Here is a 23664-nt window from a genome sequence, read left to right as displayed (position 1 = left end):
CATCAGTGGTTCCTGCTGCTTTTACAAGGCTGTTGGACAGAAATACCTGTGCTCAGAGCCTACCTGGCAAGTACATACTAGTGGTTATACACAAATGAACTTTCATGTATGTAATAAATTAAAGGTTTGTTTGTTTTAAGCATTTGTATTTAAAAAAAAACACCAAACCACTTTGCTTGGGAGGAACAGTAGCATGACACGTGACACAAGACACTGACACAGGTTACAGAATCTCTACGAGCATGGAATTGTTTTTTGAATTAAAAAAAAAAACTGTAGAAGACTTGCACAAGCACAAAGAGTCATCCATTTGTGAACACTGTTAGCATGAGAAAGTGTTACAATGCAGCCGCACTTGATTTCAGGAGCAAGCATAAAGACCACTCATGGGAAGCACGTCCCAACCAGAAAGCAGCTACGTGGCCCCACGGAACAGGCAGCCCCCACAAGCAATGCGAAGCTCCGACTCCATAAACCAGAGAAGCCCCAGTGCAGCTGTCAGGCAAGCCTGCCAAGCCTTCAGAGGTTATGCTTTAGTTACGTCTGCCTAGTCCACCATACAGGCTTTAAGAAACAAAGACAAAAGCAAGCATTCTTACTCCATCGATTACTTAGAGTTGTAGTGAACGCTCTGAGTCCCTCAGCAGGGTGAATACTGCATCCTTTCATGAAATAAAAGCACTATACATGTTTTAGAAATAAAGCAAGTTAATTGCCCGCGGGTACAAAGAACGTCTATGAGAGGTGGAGGAAATGGGGAATTGGAAGCACAGTTCGAGTGCCAGCCTCTCTGCTGGAGGCAGCAGGACTGGAGGAGAGGCTGAAGGGGAGGCCAACAGGTCTCCACAGCTCCACCTGCAGCCTCCCAGCACGCGCTAACCCTGTAGGCGCCAGGTCCCGCTGCCGACAGGGTGTGCAGAGCCTGCACTGAGCGTCCAGTGTCACCAGGTCTCCACCTGCTGCCTTCAGGTACCACAGGCTTTGTCTGGTGGCCCCCAGCGCCTGTGGCGAGTCACCCTACACTGTCCTCCTTTGGGGCCAGGCTCAACCTTAGACCAGTGCTAACATCGGCCTACCTCAAGGCCTCTACAGCAGGTATGCCGTCACCCTGAAGACGCTTTTTTCCTGCTCCTGTCTATCAGAAAAAATAAAGACTGCCTCAGCAGTGGCACATGCTGCAGAATTTATAAAACCCTAAACTGTGCTCAGCAGGGTTTTTTTTTCCCCTTTTAATATATGCCTAGTCCACGCTCAAGTGCACACAACCTCTACTCTTCAATATAAATTTCGTAGATCTGGTTCCTTTGCTGACAAGGTAACTGGCAACAGAAAGCATTCCATCACTTTTCACCAGCTGACCCCCATAAGCCCACTGTGGGCAGAAGCCTTATTAACAAAAAGGGAACAGCTTATTTCTTGCAAAGTCACAAGCACAGGAGTTCAAGCTGTGACTTTGCTTACTGGAGGCTTTGATATTTCCTCAATAAGCACCGCATCAAACCAAAAGCTCGTCGTCTCCTTCTCCAGCTGCACAAGTCAGACTTGGACGCAGCCTTTGTAATGGCTGGTACTCAGTCACAGCACCAAAATGTCAATGCTGCTTTTGCACAGTTGTCAGTCACACAAAATACTCATTTCTGTTTAAGTTTCTAAAACGTACTTAGTAAGTGAAAAAATGTTAGTAGAGGGATAACGAAATGAATAAAAGCACAGTCTAGTATTTCTGAATTGGGACTTGTAACATATGCTACAAGTTCTGACTGGCTGCTGGGAGGAAAGGGAAAAAAAGCTTCTTTAAAAGCAGTGTCAGAGTGGCCAAATTTATTCTGGTACTGCACACAGCACGGCTCGACGGTGCTCCTCGTCCTGCTGGCAAGATGCCCCCTTTTATACAGCCTGCCACGTACTGCACAGCGAACAGTAGTCCTCTCAGGGAGGAATGCTGTAATTTAGAAGTGCATTTGCTAGGAAAGAATGTTTGACAGGGGAAAGCAGTCAGCTATTAAAAAAAAAAATAAAGAAAGCATTTTTTGGTTTTCAGGAGCAATGATTCATCAGGACTCCAAACCAGCTCAAACAGCCCTGAACAGGGAAACATTTCTACCAGTGGCTCCCCACAAGAAGTTCAGTGATCCAGCATTAACAGCAGGAGCCTTCTACAGCAGCCTGGTTTTGTGTTTTTTTTTTGAGGGGGATGGCAATTTTTCTCCCCCTATAGTTTGAGGTGTCGAGTTTTCTCATCATAATCAATCAGCACAAAGAAACGCAAAGGTGAGGGGAAGAGGCATGAGAAGGGAAGTCCCCCACATCCCTCCCACCTCTAAGTCCATTGCTAGCCTCAAAAACTTGTCTTCACACGCAGCAGCATGCTATGCCCCATTTACTTGTACTTCTCTTCACAATTCTAAGTCAGTTTTCAAGGAGAAAAGGATTTTAAGCACTTATCTTGGCAAATTCAATTGACTTCTGAGTACCACCAATGTGGTATATTAGAAGGAAACCCCCGAGCAACACCTTTCTGAGCAGCATACCTTACAGGTTCCAGGTGCCTGCTCATCTGGTACTAGCTAGGTGCCAGCTTTATTCCACGTGTGCAGCACACCACGGAGCCAGCAGCACAGTCCCTAGGCAAGGTACAGCCTAGTAACAGATTAAATCCTTCAGAAGAATACTTATTTTGGCATGTCACAAAGCCAATGAGGAAGTGATGCCGAACGGGACCTGGCTGCACACCCATAAGGGAGTCAGCTTTTAGGGATGAGTATTGTCTAGCTGTGGTTTTTTTTTCCTCCAACTATGGCATTTGCACTAGTCCCAAAGCATAACACTAATGAAAAAATCAAAACTCTAAATAAGAAGTCTTTTCATTAAGGATTTTTGATTTAAATAGGGGCCTCTGTATATATCTCAATCAATTTAAATTAGTAATCTGCTCACCTTCCCTAATTCCTCTTATTAGCACGTCAAGTTTGACAGAAGCCATGAGGTTACGTTGAAATGGATTAGCAACTTTGTTCAGCAAAAGCCCCCCTGTGGTCTGGGGCACAGAGGACAAATCCTGGGACTTGAAAAATTTGTTTAAATAAATTGTCACAGATAACCAGAATAGGACATGAACAGACTTCAAAATAATTTAAGAAAACGAGTAAATACTAAGAGCTCACTTAGGGCAATTCCCAAAGGACTCCCACAACCTGCAGGAGCTCTGAAGAGTTAAAATGCACGTTGCTGAAGGTGCAACGCACCTTTCAATGTGCAAAAAAAAGTTTTAACTTGCCACTACTTGTAACAAGCGTGATTTTAAGGAGCACTTTTCAGCTACAATGTTTTTCTAGTTTCTGTGAAAGTTATAATCATTTGTGAATCAACTTCCTGTTGTGCTGTATTTTGAAGCACTTCTTAAAGAATTACATAAATAAAAATCCTTAAGCTACTGGCCATTCTAACTTCAGGTTTATGTTCAAAGAATTTGAAGGAACACTGGTTTTCTATGAAAGCACCTACTTTCATTTAACGTCAAACAAAGAAATCCTTTAAGGTTACCGACTAGCTTTGCCTCGCACTACTCCTGTGAGTTACAGCAGCTCCTCAATGCCTACGTTTACGCAGCAATCATCACCACTGCAGATCACTGGTACAGGTGAGTGACACATGCAGCCTTCCACCATTAGCATAAGAAGAACCCTGTGCTTTGCCAACATTTTAGTACATTAGTCACACCAGACAAGCCATGCTAAGCAAACGTGCTAGCTTCCACTTTAGCTACCACTAACATTTAGAAATACTTTCTGTTTCAGATGACCACATGCTTTGTTATAAGACAGCTCAGTTCAGTCCAGGCCATTCTCTTCTAAAGAGAGACTAACGAAAAAGTTGCAGAGAATCCGTATTTGCCCCACACATAGAGATGAAGCACAACAGCGACAGAACAGACTTCCTTGGACTGGGTATACCTTTGGAAGACGTTCCCCTTACCTCTTAGAGACTCTGTAATGTGCTGTGGTCAGTTTCCCAGTCTCGGGGTCATGAACAGTAGCACGGCTCAGCTACAAAAAGAGAAAGGACAAGGGCTTACCCACCTAGTAGGCTGCTTTTTGCCAAGCCACAGGTGTTCGAAAGGGTTCCGATTGGTCTGGATGGTATGCAATGCTCTTAAATTAGCAATATTTGAACGGCAACAGAAGCTGTAGCTGCCATGTCCAAATCAAAACAAATTGGTTGGAAAAATTTGGTTAGATTGTCCTTTCACTTTTTTCCTCCTTTTTTATTTTTTTCCTTTAGAGACTTTCTGAAAATAATTTATGATGCTGAGTTTCACAGACAGTTCCTGTTCATGCAGAAGTTTAAATCCATTGAGACTTTTGGTGTGATGCAGAAGGAAGGCACAGCCAATCTTTAATCACCACTACTGAAACGGGAAGGGTGGTTGGGGGGGGATGACAGTTTCTTTTTATAACCAGCCAGGCTTTCTCCTGAGGCACACTTTGGAACACATTTGCTAAATTCAACACTTGACGTACTTTATCAACAAATTGGAAAGAATGGGGAGCCCAGTGAAAAACAAGCTTGCTTTCTACCAAATCAGCAGCAGGTAAAAGAGCCCAGGTAGGGCTCAGGAATTGTACTGGACAGTGATATTCTGTGAGACTAATGAACATCCATTGAGCGTGCCGCTCCAGCTGTCATGCATGTGGCAATGACTTCAAGCATCTCTTACATCTGTAAAGGCACTTGAAGTGGGCTGCTAGATTTTGCAGAGGAAAGGAGGACAATTCTGGGCTGTTGAGAACTGCAAGGGGAAAGGGAGTATAAAGAAAGTGCAGAGCCTACACTGAAGGTTCTGTAGCATCGTATATTTTGTACATTGAATTACAGACCTATTCATTATGTATTTTATCATTTGAGAACACACACTGAGAAGGTGACCCAAATAATAATAATCAAATATACCCCCAGAACTTCTAGCTGAAGGAAAAGACTGAGAAACTCAGCAGTAACAGCCTGTTACAGGATCTGCATGTAATAAAGTGGTGGACTACAAAGCCAAAGTTGTCTTTTTAGACCACCTCTTTCTTCCCCATAATGAGCAGAATCTACGTACTCATTACAGGCCCAAAACATCTGGCATAGAGCTCTCTTACCTTTTGCTAATTCTGTAATGTGCCGTCTCCAAGGCTCCTGTTATGGGGTTTGAAATGGTGGCTCGCCTCAGCTGTGAAGCGAACCATCAGAATAGTTGCATTACAAAGCACATACTGCATCACAGCAATCCGACCATTCAGAAGCCTAGGGGGAAATGTCACGCTAGGCCCCACGCAAGCCACCCGGTCACCTGCGGTCACCTCCTGCGGTGGTTTTGTCTTTTATGGAGTGGGGGTAGGAAGTCATAAAGCCATGACAGGGCAGGAGGGGGAGTCTCCACTTTTACTAAAAGAGAGCTTTTGAGGTTTTTTTTTTTTTAAATGTGTGTGTATTATATATGTATGTGTGTATACATACATATATATATATATATATATATATTTCCGAGCATTAGAGAAGATCAACTTTTCCAGGAAATAATGTTTCCACTTCTGGAGCAAGAAGAGCAGCTGTCTGAATAAAATAAACTAGAAACTTTCATTTTCTTCATACTGCAACAGCTGCTGGAAACGATTCAGCATTATGACACATGTACAATCGGTCCTTTGTTCGCGCTCTGTCCAGTGCATGTAAGATGAGTTTTACAGTTAACTTGACTCCAAGCAATATTGAAATCTTGTATACATGAAAGAGGAATAAAACCCTACCTTCTGAATCTTTCCGTACCAGTATCAGCACTGAGGTGAACTTCTTTAACACTGACTGCTAACAAAAACAACTTGCTACGTGTATTTTACATTTAGGTTGTGTTCCTACGTTACAGAGAGTGAGATTCTTGGCTCAAGGCTTTGCCCTGCCCTTTACTGCGTTCCATTTACTTGACACCATCCCTTCTGTTAACATTGATCAAGAACCTTAGGTGCACTATTTTACTTTGTTCTTGTAATGTCAGGCACTCTCCATACTTTGGGAGAAGTTCCACATTTCGGTGGGCTCTAGGCTAAACACAGCATACCAAGTCCCACGCCAAAAAGAAGTAATATTTTTCTGTTAAAAAAAGTAAAGCAGGGCCTCTCCTTCTCTACTGACAGGAACAGGTATTAAGGACTCTTAATACGCAGCCTCTCCTCTCATCGTGTGCAGACACATATAGGAATCAAGTCACAAACTGTGATTCCAGAGAGACTCCCAAGGTGAATAATAAGCCTTCCTCCTGCCAGCTTATGCCAGAGCAGCAAAGGGCTGGGCACAGATTATGCAGCCGTGGCTTTCAAGAGGCAGCAGTAGAACATCCCTGGCACCAGGAAGGCAGAAGATGATCTTTCTGCCTCAAAAACACAATCCTCCTACTGCACTGGTTACTAAGCCCTACAAGGCCTCAGCCATAGGAAATATGTGGAACAGTAACAGCAGAAAAATGCTTCCACATAACTGAACTGTGAATCTGCAAGTCTTTGCCACAAGTTGAACATCTGATAGGAAGACAAGCGTCTCGGCAAGTCCTGAAGTTTAAAGTCACCACATGTTCAGAGATCCATACAGGCTTTATTTTCAGTGCTAAGCCTTACTTCTACGCCATAAAGATATGATTCAGTCACATTCCACAGACGTAATTGCCAGAGCTTTTGCAGCAGTAAAGGGGCTTCATCAGCAACAGACAAACTGCAGCTCTGATTTCTAGACCCGCAGCAAGGCTGCCTGCAGGAGGAGATGTTTTACAGGTTACTCATACTTCCTTACGGTTCCAAATGCTACCTCAGAAATACGATGCATCAGCCTCTAGGAAGCTTTAAAATCTGCTTCTAGTTTCCTAGTACTCGGTGTAGTGACCAAGGGCAGACCCATCTGTGATGTGCCTATGTGTAACTCACGGCTGCTTTACTTGGCAGCAGACCAAGGTAACAGTTTGTCCTGTATTTGATGTATTTATTCCCCCAATCTTCGTTTGCTCAGCTCTCTCTGAACAAAAAGACATTTAGGCTAAAGAAAGAAAGGAGGAAAAAACTGTTTAGACAAGTTTAAATCTTATTTTAGACGTAATTGGTAGAAAAACAAATCAAATTCACTAACTGCCTCCTAAATGTACATCTTGTGATGCACAGTCACGCCAGCTGGATACAGACGGCCGCTCAGTCAGTTTCTTGTCCATGTTGGACACTCCTGTTTACTTTGACAGCTGATGTGGCCTGGCTTGTTTGGCCTTCAGAAACAAGAACCTTGGGATCCGGATTCAGAAATAGGATTTGATGAGTTGGAATTGTGAGTCAGAAGCAGAGCACCGCTGGCTAAGTACTGCCTTGTTAAAGCTCCTTCACTTGCAGGTAATTTCAGAACCCGTTAGTTCAATTTTACGCTGAATGGACCATTCATTATTGTCTACACAGTAATACGGCATTCCAGGACCAGGGGAATGCCACCTTTCCCTAGAAGGCTCTCTTCTCCATGTTACAACTTTGGCAACTACAGACTTCAAAAATAAAAGGAAGCCCATCTGATGCCAGGTACACTTCAAGGCAACCTAGCTGCAGTATGTTTGTTTTCTGTTGGACAACACTCTCCTCCTCATCTGAAACAGTGTGCACCAGAATTGTGTCTGCCAGAAGAGCCTGACAAGTCTGCACTGCTGTCACCTGGCTCTCCTAATTACAGAGTTTCCAGCTTCCCCACAGTCTCCTATAAAGAGTGTATCACCCAGAGCTACGAGGTGAGAAAAGCAATGTGTGAGCACACTGCACACACATCTGCATTCAAGAGGAGATGGTCACACCCACTCGCACGGAAAACTACAAGCAGAACTTGAGATTCCAAAAGGCAAAGAAGTGTAAGGCATTTACCCTCGGCTTTGCTAGCTCTTTCACAGTTTCAATCTCTTCATCGGAAATGATATCAAGGAAGCGAACAATTCGAGGTTTGTCCCACTCGTCTTCCTGTTTGACGGGGCCCAGAATGTACCTAGGATTCCTGTTTCCATCATAATAGCGGCAGAAGAGTCTTTTCTGTCTCCGAGGGGTCTGAAAGCAAGATGAAACAAAATAATCAGGAAACTTCCATAATATCGCTAACAAACATTAGATGTCCTGAGAACAAGAGACAGGAGCAGTTCACATTCCCTACCTTAGTATTATGCTACAAAAGTAAGAGATGCTTTAAGCTTGAAAAATCAGTACTTTAGGTAAATTAATATTACTCTGTAATACCGCAACAAGCAGTACTTTACACAGTTAGTGTTATTAAAAATGATTTGTCACTGAAAAAAACACTTTTGTTCAATACCATACATCAATCTAGACTTCCAACATCCATATTCAGTTAATTACAACTGTTTAGTGAATTTCAGTTAGCCTACAGTAATACTTTTTCTCTACTGGCCAGAAGGAAACAGGGAAGAAATCCAACACACACTAATCCTCAGCTCTACGTACTCAGCCAACTGCTACAACAACTTCCTTGCTTCCACACCACATACAAATTCTGGACATTGTTTTGTTACGGTTGGTGTCATACATGCGAAAACAGTCTACTCCACTTTACCATTTTGAGACCCTCCCCACGGCACAGCATTTCGTACTTCCTTCTCTCAGGCAGGTAATCCTTTTTCTTAACCTCAGTTTCCTTCTCTGTCTGGTCTTCTGCATCTGTACTGGACTTATTGGCTTCTTTTTCTTTGGCCATGATATATTCAAAATATTTCATGTTCCCATTTGCTCTTTGATGCTCAGGATCTGTTGAAAAAGAAGCAGACCTTTATCACTGACAGGCCTACAACTTGCAAAGAAGCATTCAGGAGAGGTTATTTACTAACCCAAAAACAACAGGTGCACACCACTGCTATTCAAACAGAAATCACAAACACCTAATCTGGTTTGAGAGCCCTCACAGGAGAGTTAAAACTCTCAGACAGGCTGGAAGCAATGCTAGCCTGCAGTATGCACACATCCTTACTTATCAGCAGAAAATCACCCAATGCACTGTCAGAGCAAAGCTCAACTCATTCACAGCTAAGAAACTGCTTACTCTAAGGCCGGGATCCTCTGAGGCACAGGGGTCCGAGCACTAAGAGACCGGGGCTGGCCACTGCAGCCAATCTGACCAGGGAGGGAGGGACAAGGAAACAGCAATGGCCAGGCAGAGCCAGGACAGTGTGACTGGCTTTAAACTCAACAAATTCCCTGATAGGAATTAAGAGTTCTGGTGACAAAGCTTCTGACAACCACTAAACTTACAAAAATTACTCCAGTTCTCTAATAAACAGTTCTCACTAGCCTTCACTGTAAAGATTAGGTTTAGCTCTGAATGTCCTAACCCATCCTTTACATAGTCAATCACTGGAGTATTTACAGAAGCATGAATACTTTTGATATTTCATAAAATGAACAGAATCTTAGCCCACTGCATTGCATTCTGTATTTCTTATTTTTCCAAGTTTTTGAGCTCAAGTATGCTTGATTTGAATTTAAATAATTTGGAGAGATTTTGGTATTGGAAGGTATTTTGGTATTGGTAGTGGAAGAGAGCGATCCTTAACCATGACACTTTCTGACATGGTCATTTAGAATGATATTGCCCATTTCAGAGCAAAATAAAATGTATGGTAACATAACTCTTAGTTGACTGAAAACTACATTGAGATGTTAATGGTAAGCTCAGTAACAATCTATTCCAAAAGCACGTGTACAAGCCAGGAAACCGGTAAGACCAAGAGTCCTCAGTACAAATCTAACAGATGCTCAATCACGGAGCTAGACCTTGCTGAGCTTCAGGCCTCTTTTACATACCCAGTTCGAGAAGGCGTTTGGTGAGCATCATTGCTTTGCCCAGATCCCCCTGCTGATACACAGCGTAACTCAGGTAGTCCAGAATGTAGACCTTATCTGCAGAAGACACTTCTCCCTCATCAAGCTGCTTCAGAGCTTGTTCCATCCAGAGCTCAGTGTGGTAGTAGTCAGCCTCCGTGTATGCAATCTTTCCCAGCTCAAAGCAATCTTCGGCTGTTAAAAAGGATTTGTGCTTTACACCTGTATTTGAAACAAAACAAAACTAATGATTTTCACTGAATTCAGGATCACTCTCCAGAGTTACATTCAGTTATTTCCTATTCTTCACAGCACAGTTTATTGCTGTTCCTGTTGTGGTCTTCAGCATCTCCCTTTGGTGACAGCTATTTGTTGAAGACTCAATTTAAGCATTTAAAACCTGTAAACCCTTGACAGAACACGTAAGTGGTTACATGCAGTTTTCCATTGTCAGGAAGCCAGCGACTAGCTAAATGTCTTTACAATTTGTGGAAAATAAAATAAATCCTCTTTCCTCAAAACACAAAACGCTTTAAGCCAGAGCAATAGTAAGCTAAATAAGAAGTTTCAGAGGTCTGTTTTCAATGGCATTGTATTATTGCTTTCAGAACATTCCTGAAGCACACATTGTTAGCAACAACTCAGGGGAGGAAGAAAATGTCCGTACATTCCCAGCTACTCAAGATTTTTGAAGTCAAGTTTAGAAACATTTTAAGAGACCTCTGAAAGATTAAAGCACTAGTAGGCAAATTATAGATTCCTATTTTTGCCACTGTAGATGAAGGCCCATTGAAAAACCAAATTTCATCTTGTAAAAAGGAAACAAAACACATGAGATAAAGTAAAAAAAGGAAACTAAGACAAGGAGGGACTAAGAAGGAATTTTTATTCTTGCCCAGGACCTGCCAGTTCTAGAGCTAAAGTTAAATTTCTGATTACATCTTCATCATCCTGAATTTCTAACAGCAGCTCTCACTGCTGTGTTCCAACAGGGGAATTCTTCTGTTGAAGACATGCCTTAAGAGATGAAATAGCTGAAGAGACAGTCCACCAAAAGGAATATCCTGCAGAACTTTGTTTCTGGTCACTAATTAAACATCTCGTGGTCCATCCTGGGATGGCCAGTGATTCCAGGTTTGAGCCTAAAGCCACCTGCAAGCTCTAAGATAACGCAAAGCTTAGGGAATCAGGTACAGTGGTGGTGTGTGCTCTCAGGGAGGCACAAAGAGATCCTCTGGAAAGAGTAGCAGGTTGCACGGTCATATCCTGGTACATTTAGGAGCAATGTAACATCCACAAGTGAAAAGGCAGCTTAGAAGGGTGCTAAGAAAATATGCCTAATAATTAAGGTAAAGAAACAGCATAGCCTGTAACACACAACAGAGAATTAGTAAGCAATACAACAGTAGTTAAGATTCTGATCAAAACTTGGCCACCTAGCAACTGGAAATTCCCTGGGAAAGGAGACAAGGAGCACAAACAAGTGACTGTGTGGGATGTTCCTCTCTGTATTTTTAAAAGTGAAGAGACCAACCTATTTTCTTCTGTATTCTAGAGTTCTCGGGTTCTGCGATTACACTTTGTTATATGCAGTTTGGACAGCTCGTTGCCTCACAAGAAGCAAGAAAATACAGTCCACCCGAAGCATTTTGTCTTTATTTTTGTGCTGTTTTAAAACAAACAAAAACCCCTACTTATTGTAGTAGGCTGAATCTGTAGCTCTTTGAGACAGTCTTGAACTACACCCAAAAGCAAGGTTATACATCATAACATATAAAGCCAATTACCCTTAATTTTATTAGGCATCTGACCACAATGAGCGCTTGCAAAAACACAGATGGATTGTACAAAGCTCATTTTTTGCCAGTTGGCACAGTACTGGTTTTGAACAGGGGAAACGAGATGAAAAAGTAGCAGAGAAGATTCTTCTGGCAAGGAAGAAGAGTGTCCTCTACATATAAACCTGTTAAAGGTTACCTTGGTAGGCTCAGGTTCTTTGCATGCACATAACAACGATCCCTGTCTTTGTTTTTTCAGTTTATGAAGCTTAAGTTCAAAGAAACAGAAGTTCTAACCTGAAAGGCCCATCTTTTCAATGGGAGGGACAGGGATATTAAACAATAGAATTATTGTTAAAATACCTTGCATTGTGCAACAAAACATGGTATCTGCCACAGCCCAACTACTTCAACACAAGGAAAATACTCAACCAAGCATACTGATTTTTTATTAAAACCTATTAACGCTAATTTATCTTACCATATTTACTTACTAATTTATCTTACCATAACTAGAAGGAAGATGCAGATTTTTTTAAAGAAATCTTCAAGTTCTAGCACAAGCAGATAATCAGCACATGATTAGTATGACAGAACAGAGTGTAAATTCAGAATGAAGCCTGCATCCTGTGCAGGGCATTTCAGCCCCATGAACTGAGAGTGCAGGCATGAAAAAGCCCCGCAGGTGGGGAAGCCACACGGCTGTAGCTTCCAACAGAACCAGCGCAGCAGCGGACCTGACAGGACGCCAGAGCAGGTCAGGCCTTCCTGGGTGCCTCTTTACCAGCACGGCCTGAAGCGACAGGTTCCTTTCTCTTGATGTGTAGCAAATTAAAACTTACACCTGCGTCAGCCTATAGTCAGCAATCCACATCACACCACATTTCATAAATCATTAGCTAATTCAAAAGTTTCCTGCTGCTACCTTCACACAGCACAATCAAACAAGGTGGAACACAGTGAAAGGATTTGTCATTGGGACCCCGAGCACAAGTTCACAGTGTGTTCTGCAAATAACACCCGTGACTCTTACCTGGGAGATTCCCTCTTGAGAGGGTGTCTGTATCCAAATTATACGTGTCTTGAAGCCGCAGGAGGGCTTTTGCTGCACCAGTCTGATCTTCATCATTTGGGAAGAACTGCCGCTGGATAGTCATGTTGGAGATAAAGCCTGAAATGACAGGGAAACTCTTGGCCTTCTTTGTCCCAGGAATTCTACGAACGCGATGCATGAAACAACTCCCTCCTCCAGGGAAAGCTAACATTTAAAGAAAGGCCATTAGCCTTACACAGCACCAAAAAATACTGTAAGTTTGTTTCCAAAGAACAGGAGTACCCCTCAGGTTCCACTCAGAAACTATTTTTACCTTAACATGGAAAAAAAATTACACACACCAAAAAGACCACCCCCACCTGGGAAATGTTATATCTATAGCTTTTGTAACCATTCCATGCAATCTTCCTTTCAAAAGGCTTTTCATTCAGTAACATGGAATTTAAAAACAATTTAGGATGCAAAAAAATAAACTGTATGAAGAGTAACCATGTAAAGATTAATGCTGGTCAATATAAAGATGAAAAACAAAGATGCTGACGTCTAACCTCAAACAGCTTTTCACAAGAGTTGAGGCAACTAACAGGCACTAGGAAGCCAACTGCGTTCTGGGGACTTGGGCATTAATGTGCTTACACAGAAACTTGAGAAACACACAGTTACAAAGGTTTCTCAAGCGCCATCTTCACACTACGCTGAACTGAACTGGAAACACATTTTGAAAAGTCAGCACTTCAATTTTTTAATGTGTATGTTTGCTTCTCAAAATAAAGCAAAGGAACAGCCAAAAGAAAAACTTAAAGAGGTTTCGGGGCTTCTCTAAAAAAGCATTAGGGTGACGTTTATGGAATGAAAGACAACCAGGTTGCATAAAGTGAAACAATATTCTCTTTAGGGACTGTTGCCTGGTCATTAATCACATGCAGCCATCTGCCCTGCTACAAAAGGACCCCACTTCTTGCTGGTGAACGCCTGTGCAACCTCTGCTGCTGCTTGCAGAGCCCTTCAGCAGAGCTGACACGTTACCCTCGCCTCAGGAGAGCTGCCCCAGTTTCCCCCTTCTGCTTTTGCACAGCCAGGAGGCCCACGGGCTGCTTGTGCTGTGGGGGGAAGCAGAACCAGCGTCTTGATACACACAGTCACCAACAGGAACAGCACGAGCAGTCAGCCCTGATGACCACCGACATTTTCAGAAAAGCGACTTTTCTACTTGACTTCCTTGTCCCAAGACAAGTTGTATAACATTACCTTGCCTAGTGCAGTGCCAATAAACTGTCAAGTTCATCTAATATCCTCCAGTTGAAAAATATGCCGCACGACCAAAAGCAGACAAATGCAATTCCAATTCCTAGCAACAAAGCACAGCTACACAACACCTAGCTGCAAAACCATCCACAAAATGACGAACTAGCCAAATTTATGATTTTTGCCCCACTCTTAATACTCCTTTTTAACTATTCAGGCTTGATAACATTATCAGTTTATGGAAAGGTTTTGTACTTTAAAAAAATACCGTATCCTTTCACTCCCTTGCAGCCTTACTTCTACTACACTCTGCTTCCCCCAGTATTTTCCCTTTTCCTCACAATTCAGTCAAAACAATCCCCTCCCCACTCAGAAGGAGGTGTACTGCTCCAGGCTTCTGGCCAGCAGGTGAGGCATCTTTTCAGTTGGCACATTCGGTCTCTCACAGCAACAACTGGGAAGCTGAATGCACTGAGTTCCTATCAGAGACTAACACTTGGGCTTTTCTGAAAGCTCCATGCTTCATTAATGTTTAACAAACCTAGGCCTGATGTTAGCTACTTGTTGAAACAGATTTGCACAGCTGAAATGTAATTAGCCCAGCTTCCTTGCACTAAAATTCTTGTTCATGGTCAACTGCTGTTTTATATCCTGTTACCTACTGAAGAGCTTCTACTCTTGTGCAGGAAAAGAGGCAGCAAAGTGTTTTCCACACTAATTCAGATCTGTTCCACAAATGCTCGGTCTCTGCCAACATTCGGGTTTCACGCCACCACACCTTAACAACACCGGGCACGTCAGCAGCAACAGCACTTGACCATACCCAAAGACAACCCCCGCTGGTTTGCACTCAAAAGAGTTTTTTGTTTGTTTGTTTTTTTCCCTTTTATGTTTTCCATGGAGTTGTCAGACTTACAGACGAAACTTTCTAACAGACTAGTTTCCTGGAACTGGAAGTATACATGAAGCAAGCCCTGGTACCTTGCAAAATTTGAAGCCTCCGAAGAGATTACTCAGGTTAAACGTCCCAGTTTACCTAAATATTTGTAGAACTCAAATGTCAGCACACTGACAGCAAAATGGCCAGACTTCTAGGATTTTTTTTTAAAACATCTTTTATGAAAGCATCTCAAAAGCAGACTTATAAATTTAATTCAGAGCATCACCTGTGAAAGACATGGTCCAGTAAATTCAACTGTAATGTGATCATTGCTTTTACTATGGGCATACTCACCATCTGACATGTCCTTCAGAACCAGGCTCTCCAGCTCACCCCACTCTGTGTTAAGCCGTTTCATCAACTTGAATGCATTTACAGGATGTCCCAAAAACCCCTCTGGGTCTTTCGTAGCAGTGTCTGTCAGCTGATCTAATTTCTCTGCCCATCTATAGTGAAAATATATATTCATTAAAGTCTGTTGTAAAAAGCCAGACAACAAAGCTGATGTCAAGCTATGCAGCAGCCTTGGCTAATAAAAATCCCAAACTGCAAACTTTTACATTTTCTATATTTAAAGCACTTCTGGAATGAACACAAGGGCGCCTTTTTTTTTTTTTCTTTAAATCTTCTTTAGGGACAGCCTAAATCTCAGGCTCAAGAAATTGGGTTTCTCTTATTTTTGCATATCACAGAATCACAGAATCACCTAGGTTGGAAGAGACCTCCAAGATCACCTAGTCCAACTTCTGACCTAACACTACCAAGTCCTCCACTAAACCAGATCACTAAGCTCTACATCTAAACGTCTTTTCAAGACCTCCAGGGATGGTGACTCAACCACTTCCCTGGGCAGCCCATTCCAATGCCTAACAACCCTTTCGGTAAAGAAGTTCTTCCTAATATCCAACCTAAACCTCCCCTGGCGCAACTTCAGCCCATTCCTACCCCGCCCACCCCACCCAAAAAAGAAGCATTCACACAACCCCTGAGCATCGGCAAGAGCTGTTTATTGCCGGGACATCTTGCAGGCAAGCCTGCGGGATGTCCGTGGTGTTTGGTGGCTCCAAGCTGATGCTTGCGATGGAGCCTGAGCAATGAGTAGGGGGCTCGCCGGGCACTCCTGCGATGCTGTTGGTGCTCTCGGATGGCAGAGCACAAAGACATGCCGCAGTAGTCCCAGGCCTGTCCTGGCAGAGGCGGATCCACTTCCACCCGTTCCTCCACATCTGGTGGATCCAGCTCCATGGGCTCCACGGTGTTGGGCACAAGGCTAAGCCAGTCCTTGCCCGGGACTGCCCAAACGGGATGCCTTCCGTCCGGAATGTTCTCAGGCCAGGGTGCCGAACCAGGGGGTCGTCCAGTCCCACGCCTCAGTCCCACGCCACTGTCAGCTTGATTTTCATGCATGGGTCCGACGCTGCCCTCTGGTTTACGGCCATTACTGGGTCCCGCACTGTGCTCCGGACTATGGGCACGCCTCTGCTCCCCGCGGCTGTCTGCCTGATGCTCCCGCCTTTGCCCCACGTCACCGTTGCTCCTATGGTGAGGCCCAGGCCCCCTGTCGCTGGGTGTGTGAGGGGACGGCCTGTTCCCCGCATCGTTGCGGTGCCAGTGGTACCGCCTGTATGTGTCTGTGGGCTGGGCGCCAGAGGTCCCTTGGGCACTGGTGTCTCTTGTGCCGCCGGCGCTATCCCTCCGCCCACGACACATCTCCTTCTGCTCAGGTGCATTCCTTCTTGGTGCTTCACCGGGCGGCATCGCCGTCCTCGCACACCAAGGAGGCCTGCTGCTCGCCTTGCTCTTCTAGTCTTCCTCCTGCCGCACAAGCTGGCAGTCAGAGGGCCTAGATGCTCAGCGAGTGCTGGGCCAGCTGCAGGGGGCCTGTTTTATAGGGCCCGCAGCAAAGGCGGGGCAGTGGTGGCCACTGTGACCTCAGCAAGCCTCTGCGATGGAGTGGCCCACGCGTGGCCAAAGGCGGCTGTGTTGGGAGCGGCCTGGAAGATGCCCTCACGTGGACAAGGAGGAGGGTTGGGGGGCTGAGGGCCCCTTTTCTGGGGCTGGCTCCCCCGGGCCATTTGGCTTGCCAGAGAGAAAGGCTGCCCCTCGGCCACGGGGACTGCCCTGCACCTCCCATCCTGTGCCCTGGGTTTATTTTTAACACTGCTTTTTAGGCAATTTCATTCTATTCTTTACGGAAAAGACCAGAAGCAAGGTGCATCTTCAGCCCTAATTCCCATGTGCGCTTTGTGCGCCGAGTGAAGAATTTCTTCCCCACGTCACATCTCATCTAAATCTCCCCTCCATTTGTTCACAGCCATTATTCCTGGTTCCATGGCTACACTCCCTGAGAGTCCCTCTCCAGCTTTCTTCTAGGCCACTTTTATGGGTAAGGTTAGGTGGCCAAAATGCAGGACCTAGCAAACTGCAGCCTCCTCTACCTTGTTCCACACGTTCCACATGACGTTTTCCAGCCCAGGCTCTAACCTCTCATCAGTGTAACACAGAATCATTAAGGTTGGAAAAGACCTTCAAGATCATCTGGTCCAACCATCACCCTGCTACCAATGTCACCCACTAAACCACGTCCCTACACACCAGCTCCAACCTTTCCTTGAACACCCTCTGAGGATAGTGATGCCACCACTTCCCTGGGCAACCCATTCCAATGCCAGCAGAGCCATTATGAATTTTCAAGCAAGACCACCAATCAAAACACATTTATCCACATTTTTGATAATTTTTTTTAAATGCACTTGACTTCTGGACACGCGCTCTTCAATCTATGGTAAGCACCCCTGCCTTCCACACTGTAAGCTTGCATTAAAGAACATGTAGCTCTCAGGATCTCAGATGAGGAGCCCAGATCCAAGTTTCTGGTGCTGTAATTCTAAGACTGCAAACCTCTCTCACTCTTCCAGTGATATGATCCATCCACAACCACAACACACTCTGAAAAAGGAAAGCAACCACTGTTGCCCACCTCCAAATAACCCAACTTCCTCTCCTTGCCCAAAACAAAGCTGACCTACAACACGAAGACAAACAACAAAAGCCCATCTGCTATTCTTGTCAGCAGCAAAGTGGCTGACAGGGTTCCCTCCCAAACAGCATGCTCGCAGTGCTCCTGCGGACCAACCGCAGCTTCTGGCAAGCTGAAGACTGAAGAAAGTCATTTCAACAACTTGCCCATTCACATTGCACACGCACAAACCCATTGTACGTCTCCCACTGCATGATGATCAAACCTAACAATGTGCTGGAAATCCCTGCAACTGTCAGCCACAACCACAAGGCCAAGATTTCTTTCACGTAGTCTCGTTTCACATAAACCTCAACCGCAAGCCACCCACAAGGTGTGAGCCATCCTCCCCATCTCAGTTAATTGCCAGCTTTCAGCGAGTTTAAGTCTGTGCAAGCTACCACCAATGTCCTTGAGCTAAAGCACAGAGCCCAACAAACTTAAAAGATGCTGGCATTTTTTCCAGCTTCTCTCTGACAGTTATTTCAATTTTTTCTCCCCTGAGAGCAGCCACCTCCAATATAATTAAAACAGAGCTGTGAGGCTTACACGATAAGCTATATTTACATAGTTTTGTTATCCAGTCTTCATGTTCCCAGCTGTAAAGAATATACTTATGACATTCCAAACCTGTGAGCAATTCCAACTCTGCATTTTAGGTGACAAAAATAAATGCAGTCCAACAGAACTACCTTTCCTCCTGGATGGCAGAATATAATCCACAAGGGCTAAAACAAAATTCATGCATCTACCTAAAATCGCTTAATCACCTTCACTGCAGATTTATACACATTTTTGAAAGCCAGGAAACCATCCTGTTCTGCGATACAAAAACTTTATTTCTAACTCTGATAAAATCTGAGATATTGTGCATTTTACATTTAAATCAAAATATAGCACATGGAAGGAGACTGTTCTTGTAGTGGGTTTTTGGTATTCGTTGGTTCAGCACTCATGGGCAATACAGCCACGCCAATGCTGATCAGAGCTTTTGCATCTGGTGTATGTGTCAGTGCAGCCCTTGTAACACTCACTCCCAGCTTTCAGTTTCCAGTGAGCACATCATCAGGAAGAACTACTTCCCCTTGGGGACTACATGCAACCAGGAGCTCTGAGGTGAATTCACCATACAGAAAGCAGGTTGATCAGATTTCATCATCAGAAAGCTCCATAAAACAAACCTATGGCTTGGAGATAACTTAGGACAAAAAACAGTAAAAGCTTCTAGTTCAATCTTTGCCTCAGAGGCAAAATTCCTCAAATTTAACGAGCCTTGAGAAACACTTTTTACATAAGGGCGGACTCAAATTATTAACTATTAGCATTACGAAATAAGCTGCTCACTTTTTGATCTGTTCCAGCTTGCTTTCTTCTGCCTTGATGTAGTCTTTTAGTGACACCACCAGATCTTTTTCTGTATTAATTAAGTCTGTCATATGTCCTAGAAAAAGGAAGAACAACTTGGTTAGACAAGGAGAAACAAAAAAAAAAAAAGGGAGAACTGAGATTAGAGGAGTTCTTCCTCTCTTCTGCTTTCTTCCCTTCTTCCTTCCCCGAAGTCCTTCCATATTTATTTAAATAATCCTGAAGGACTATTTGAGTAAGGCTGCTTGCCATTTTTATGGAAGAAGAAAATCTCATGTTGGACAAAGCTTGTTGCCATGGCAATTAGCATAATATCACATATTTATTATTAGAACTAATTTAGGATTCATTTGGAAAAGGAAGCAGTTTGCAACAGAGTAAGCTTTTATCTGAGCATACATAATGTAGAGCAAATAATGACAAAGCTAAGGAAATATACAAAGACTTCATCTTTGATGCACAATACTAACCCGGCATTTTATTTTTAAGATTACTTGCATGACATCAATGGGACCTCGAGCAGACTTTGTTATTAGTTAATAGCTGCTTCATTTCCTGCAAACAGGCTGCTGGCAGGTTCCCCATGAAGCGATGCAGCTGTGTCACACGGCATCAGGACACAAAAAAAGGGTATGCTGACAGACAGGTATCATTAGGTACCTCCAGCAGTTGTTTTGCTTGCTTCTACGTATCTGCAACAGGCCACACCAAAATTTTGTCTATAACTTACTACCCATGGGAATACGTAACAAATACAAAGCCTACCCTTGGTCATTAGACTGACTGGACCAAATGAATTCAAAGCATCTTTCTCTCAAAGGCAAGAAGTCAATCAGGTCCTGAGAACTAGGAAGTGGATTTGGTTCTGTACCAATTAAAGCCTTGCACTCCGTTAACAAGTCCTCGCAGGATCAGCTTTGACAGCCATCAAGAAATTCTTTCAGCCATGTAGCATATAGACCGAGGCATGTCTCACCAATGGAAGTGAAGAAGTCCGTATGGGCATAAGAAAAAGGCAGCAGAAATCCAACGGCTACAGAATACCAAATCTTGGGGAATGCCATGGCCATAGGTCAACAGCCGTCACCGCACCACGGACCTACAAAAGAAACAAAGTAGGTAAAGCATCACTCTTCACCCCAGATTTGACTCTGCTCTGGAAGAGCTTATTCCCTCCGGGCTGCCCCTAGCTCTTGAGGCAGCAGAATTTCAGCAGCAATTCCACCCTCGATAAGCTTGAGCATCCACAGCAGCTCCCAAAGAGGGCTGACACCGTTCCACCATTCTTCAGACTCGCTGGTGCTTTTGGCTTTTGTAGCAAGAGATGAAAGAATAGCTTGGTGACAGGGCCTTTCCAAGCATTCTTCATCATTTTGCCATCTAGGAAACACTGCAGACAGAGCCAGGGCTGCGTCACAAAAAGCACAAAAATCTCAGGACAGCTAAGAGCAGGCACTCAAGGAACACATCCTACCAAATGAAAACACATAATGACAAGTTTATCACACAGGAAAAAACAGTTGCCTTCTATCAAAGGAGGCCAGTGGAAGGGGCAGGAACAAGCCCCTGAAGAAGCAGCCCAGAGTAAGGTTGTTGCACGCTCCTGCCCTTCAGCTGCCCGCTGTCACAATGCCAGCACCCCACCGAGAGCAGACCCACCACGAAAGGATTCCCCAGGGGCTGCCCCACAGCAGCCGCTGCAGGAGCCCAGGGCAGGCACACAGGCAGCGCTCTCTCCCACGGACGGCTGCCAAGTTCACAGCCTTCCAAGAGCCTGAACCCTCGCGACATACCAGGATTTCCTCACTACTGAATGCTTTAGAAGTAATTAGGTTCTCTTGGAATTCACGAGATTTAGTTTTTTCCATATGCAAAAGTGTATTCTATCTCCTCAGATAAACCAAAACGACCATATGTGCAAACAGAAACTGTTCTAGAGAAACTCTTCCAAAGGCAATACAATTAATGAAAGGAGGGGAAAAAAAAAAAACATTCCAAAGTGGCTTGGCCTACTTAGGGAGGAAAGTGATTCGCTTTTGGTTGAATTGACAGCACAAATAGGGATCAATATAAAAACCGGCGTGCCGCTCCCACATGGTGCAAACAAACTCAGGACAGTGCCAAAGTCACACCCGAAGACAAACCATTCAAGCCCAACCCTAAACACCACAAACAAGAATCCAACTCTGCAGGCAGCCTGTAATGCTTACCTAGCTGTCAGCATAACCCAGGGCTGCTGATAACATCTGTACAACTCTAGCTACTTATCCTGTGACTAACGTGAGCCTCATTAAACCAGGCCTCCAAGTGAGTAGCTGCTCCAAGTTAACGGGTCACATCCCAAAGTTTTCTTGCAGATGAATTTCTCCTCACTCTTTCCTTAAGGAAAGCTGTACCCACGCGCGCAAGGCCACTGTGTGCACCTGCTCTCTTACTACAAACTGCTCAATTCGCATTTTGCTCTGCAGAAAGCTGAGCCTCCTGCTCATTCAGCAGGCACGCTACTACATCTGTGAATCAATTACAAAGCACAAACAGTTCTACTACACGGTAAATATTTGCTCACACTATCAGTACTCAGAATTCATTGAGCTATTTGTTTACTGCGCTCAGGAAAACCCAAGGAAGGCTCCGGGACATTACTTTTTACTATTAAGCAATAGGAGCCCTGTTTCCTAAAACATAAGTGACAAAATGAAAACCCAACTGACGACAAGAGCAACGTCTCCTCCCCACCACCGCTCCCGGTGACAGTCTCCCACCTTGCATGACAGGAGGTTCCCTAACCAAAACCTGTCCAAGCATCATGCTTTGGGAATGTTTTTCCTCCTCTTTACAGCCTGTTCCAGCACTGGGCTGGCTCTGAACACTGTTCCAGCCCTCCTCCCTTCTCCCACCTTCACCGACACGCTGCAGAAGAACGGGTGGCGACAGGCACAAACTGCAACAAGGGAAATTCTATTTAGGTACAAAGAACAAGTTTGTCACGGTGACAGCAGCTGAGCGTTGGAAGAGGTCGCCCTGAGAAAAAGGATTGCCCATTCTTGGAAGAATTGCAAACTGCACAGGCCAGGCCTGTGTGCAGCCCAGCCTACCCTCCAAGCTCACCCAGCGTAAAGAGAAGGTCAGACCAGATGACATCCAGAGGTCGCTCCCAATTTCACTCTTTATTTTGTTTTATTTTGTGTCTCCTGCGAGGCCTCAAGACTGCTGCAGCAGCTTTCAGCCACCCAAGATGACTTCCCTCCGGCCGGAATTCAGAGTTGGAAGCAGAGCCCAAGGCAGCGGCCAGCCAAGCGCTCGCTGCCCTAACAGCAGTTGCTAAGTAGCACGGCTTTCAAAACTTCTGCAAAAGGATCGGCTACAGGTTCCCGAATCAAAGAAAATAAAGCTCAGTTAAGAAAGATGCTGGGAATCTCTCAAACACACAAGCTGCCAAATAAGTAGGCTTAATTTCTTCCTGTCAGAGAGATGAAAATCCTCTCCATGTTATTGCTGTCTGGCTCTCCTCCTCAGCAGCGTCCCTCAGGCACAGACAAAGATGGCATCTGAGCGTGGCGGAGAGAAGGAAACCTACTGCCCACACGCAGGATGAACGACTCTGGGCCTGATTTCAGTGGGAGGCCGGCTGACAGCTTTCGCACAGCAGATTCCTATGCTTCTGTGAGAAGTATATTTGCTAAGCTTTGAAACAGTAAAATCTGACTGAGCATGAAAAAATGATTGGGGAAAACAAACAAACATGAAGATACAAGTAAAACAGAGCAGCAATGAGATGAATGACACTGCCACGCATGGCCCAGGATTCCCCAAACAGTAGGGAAAGGCAACAAATATAATTTCAAATAATGAAACTTTAAGGTGTTTTTTTTCTGAGGGCTTTTACAGATTTTGTCTCTGCTCTAAAAGTGGAAACAGAGCTGCCAGAGCCATGTCAGAGCTGACATGCATGTAGCATTCCTGCAAAGAAAAGTGTAACTAAGGCGAACTACAGAGTGATAAAACCTCACAGCAACCAAAGTCATGCTGAAGAGTTTGACCTACAGTACTTATTACACAGCTCTCCTCGCCATCAATAACAAGCTCCCAGGTGCTCACCAGGATCCAGAAAGAAAGAAACTGAGGGCTGCCTTTGGTAGGGAATTAACTCTGGAACAGCTCTAACAGTTCCAAAAGAGTTTTTTTTTTTTTTTTTTATTAAGGTAAGAACTAAGTGACCTACTCTAATGTAAAAGTATCAGTTAAAGAGAGCTGAGACTGGGGGAGAAGAGGACAGTGCCACAAACAACAAACACTGCCCTCTGCAGCAAACCTCTCCTCTCCAAACAGGGACCAAGCGTGAGCCTCAGGACAGGGCCTGCCAGGTAACACCTCCAAATCAAAGAACT

The 23664-nt window shown here is 44.3% G+C and overlaps 1 protein-coding gene across 7 annotated transcripts in view; it reads right to left on the bottom strand.

Annotated features, from left to right (window-relative positions):
* Positions 1-23664, bottom strand: part of P4HA1 (prolyl 4-hydroxylase subunit alpha 1) — a 36832-nt gene that overhangs the window by 7734 nt on the left and 5434 nt on the right. For 4 of the 7 annotated variants that reach the window (XM_035538831.2, XM_050711986.1, XM_035538810.2 and 1 more), the window contains 8 exons: positions 20253-20375; positions 19256-19352; positions 15187-15338; positions 12687-12824; positions 9858-10097; positions 8614-8804; positions 7917-8093; positions 5142-5212 (listed from right to left, as the gene is read on the bottom strand). In XM_035538831.2, the coding sequence (XP_035394724.1) occupies positions 5142-5212; positions 7917-8093; positions 8614-8804; positions 9858-10097; positions 12687-12824; positions 15187-15338; positions 19256-19352; positions 20253-20346 (1160 nt within the window). In that variant the 5' untranslated portion in view covers positions 20347-20375. Of the gene's footprint in view, positions 1-3975; positions 4047-5141; positions 5213-7916; positions 8094-8613; positions 8805-9857; positions 10098-12686; positions 12825-15186; positions 15339-19255; positions 19353-20252; positions 20376-23664 lie in introns of all 7 variants that reach the window. The other 3 variants (XM_035538849.2, XM_035538840.2, XM_050711988.1) reach the window with 1 other exon arrangement.

The sequence above is a fragment of the Cygnus atratus genome, chromosome 7 (assembly GCF_013377495.2).
Source record: "Cygnus atratus isolate AKBS03 ecotype Queensland, Australia chromosome 7, CAtr_DNAZoo_HiC_assembly, whole genome shotgun sequence".
In the NCBI taxonomy this organism is placed as follows: domain Eukaryota; kingdom Metazoa; phylum Chordata; class Aves; order Anseriformes; family Anatidae; genus Cygnus; species Cygnus atratus.
This window is presented reverse-complemented; position numbering and strand designations above follow the sequence as displayed.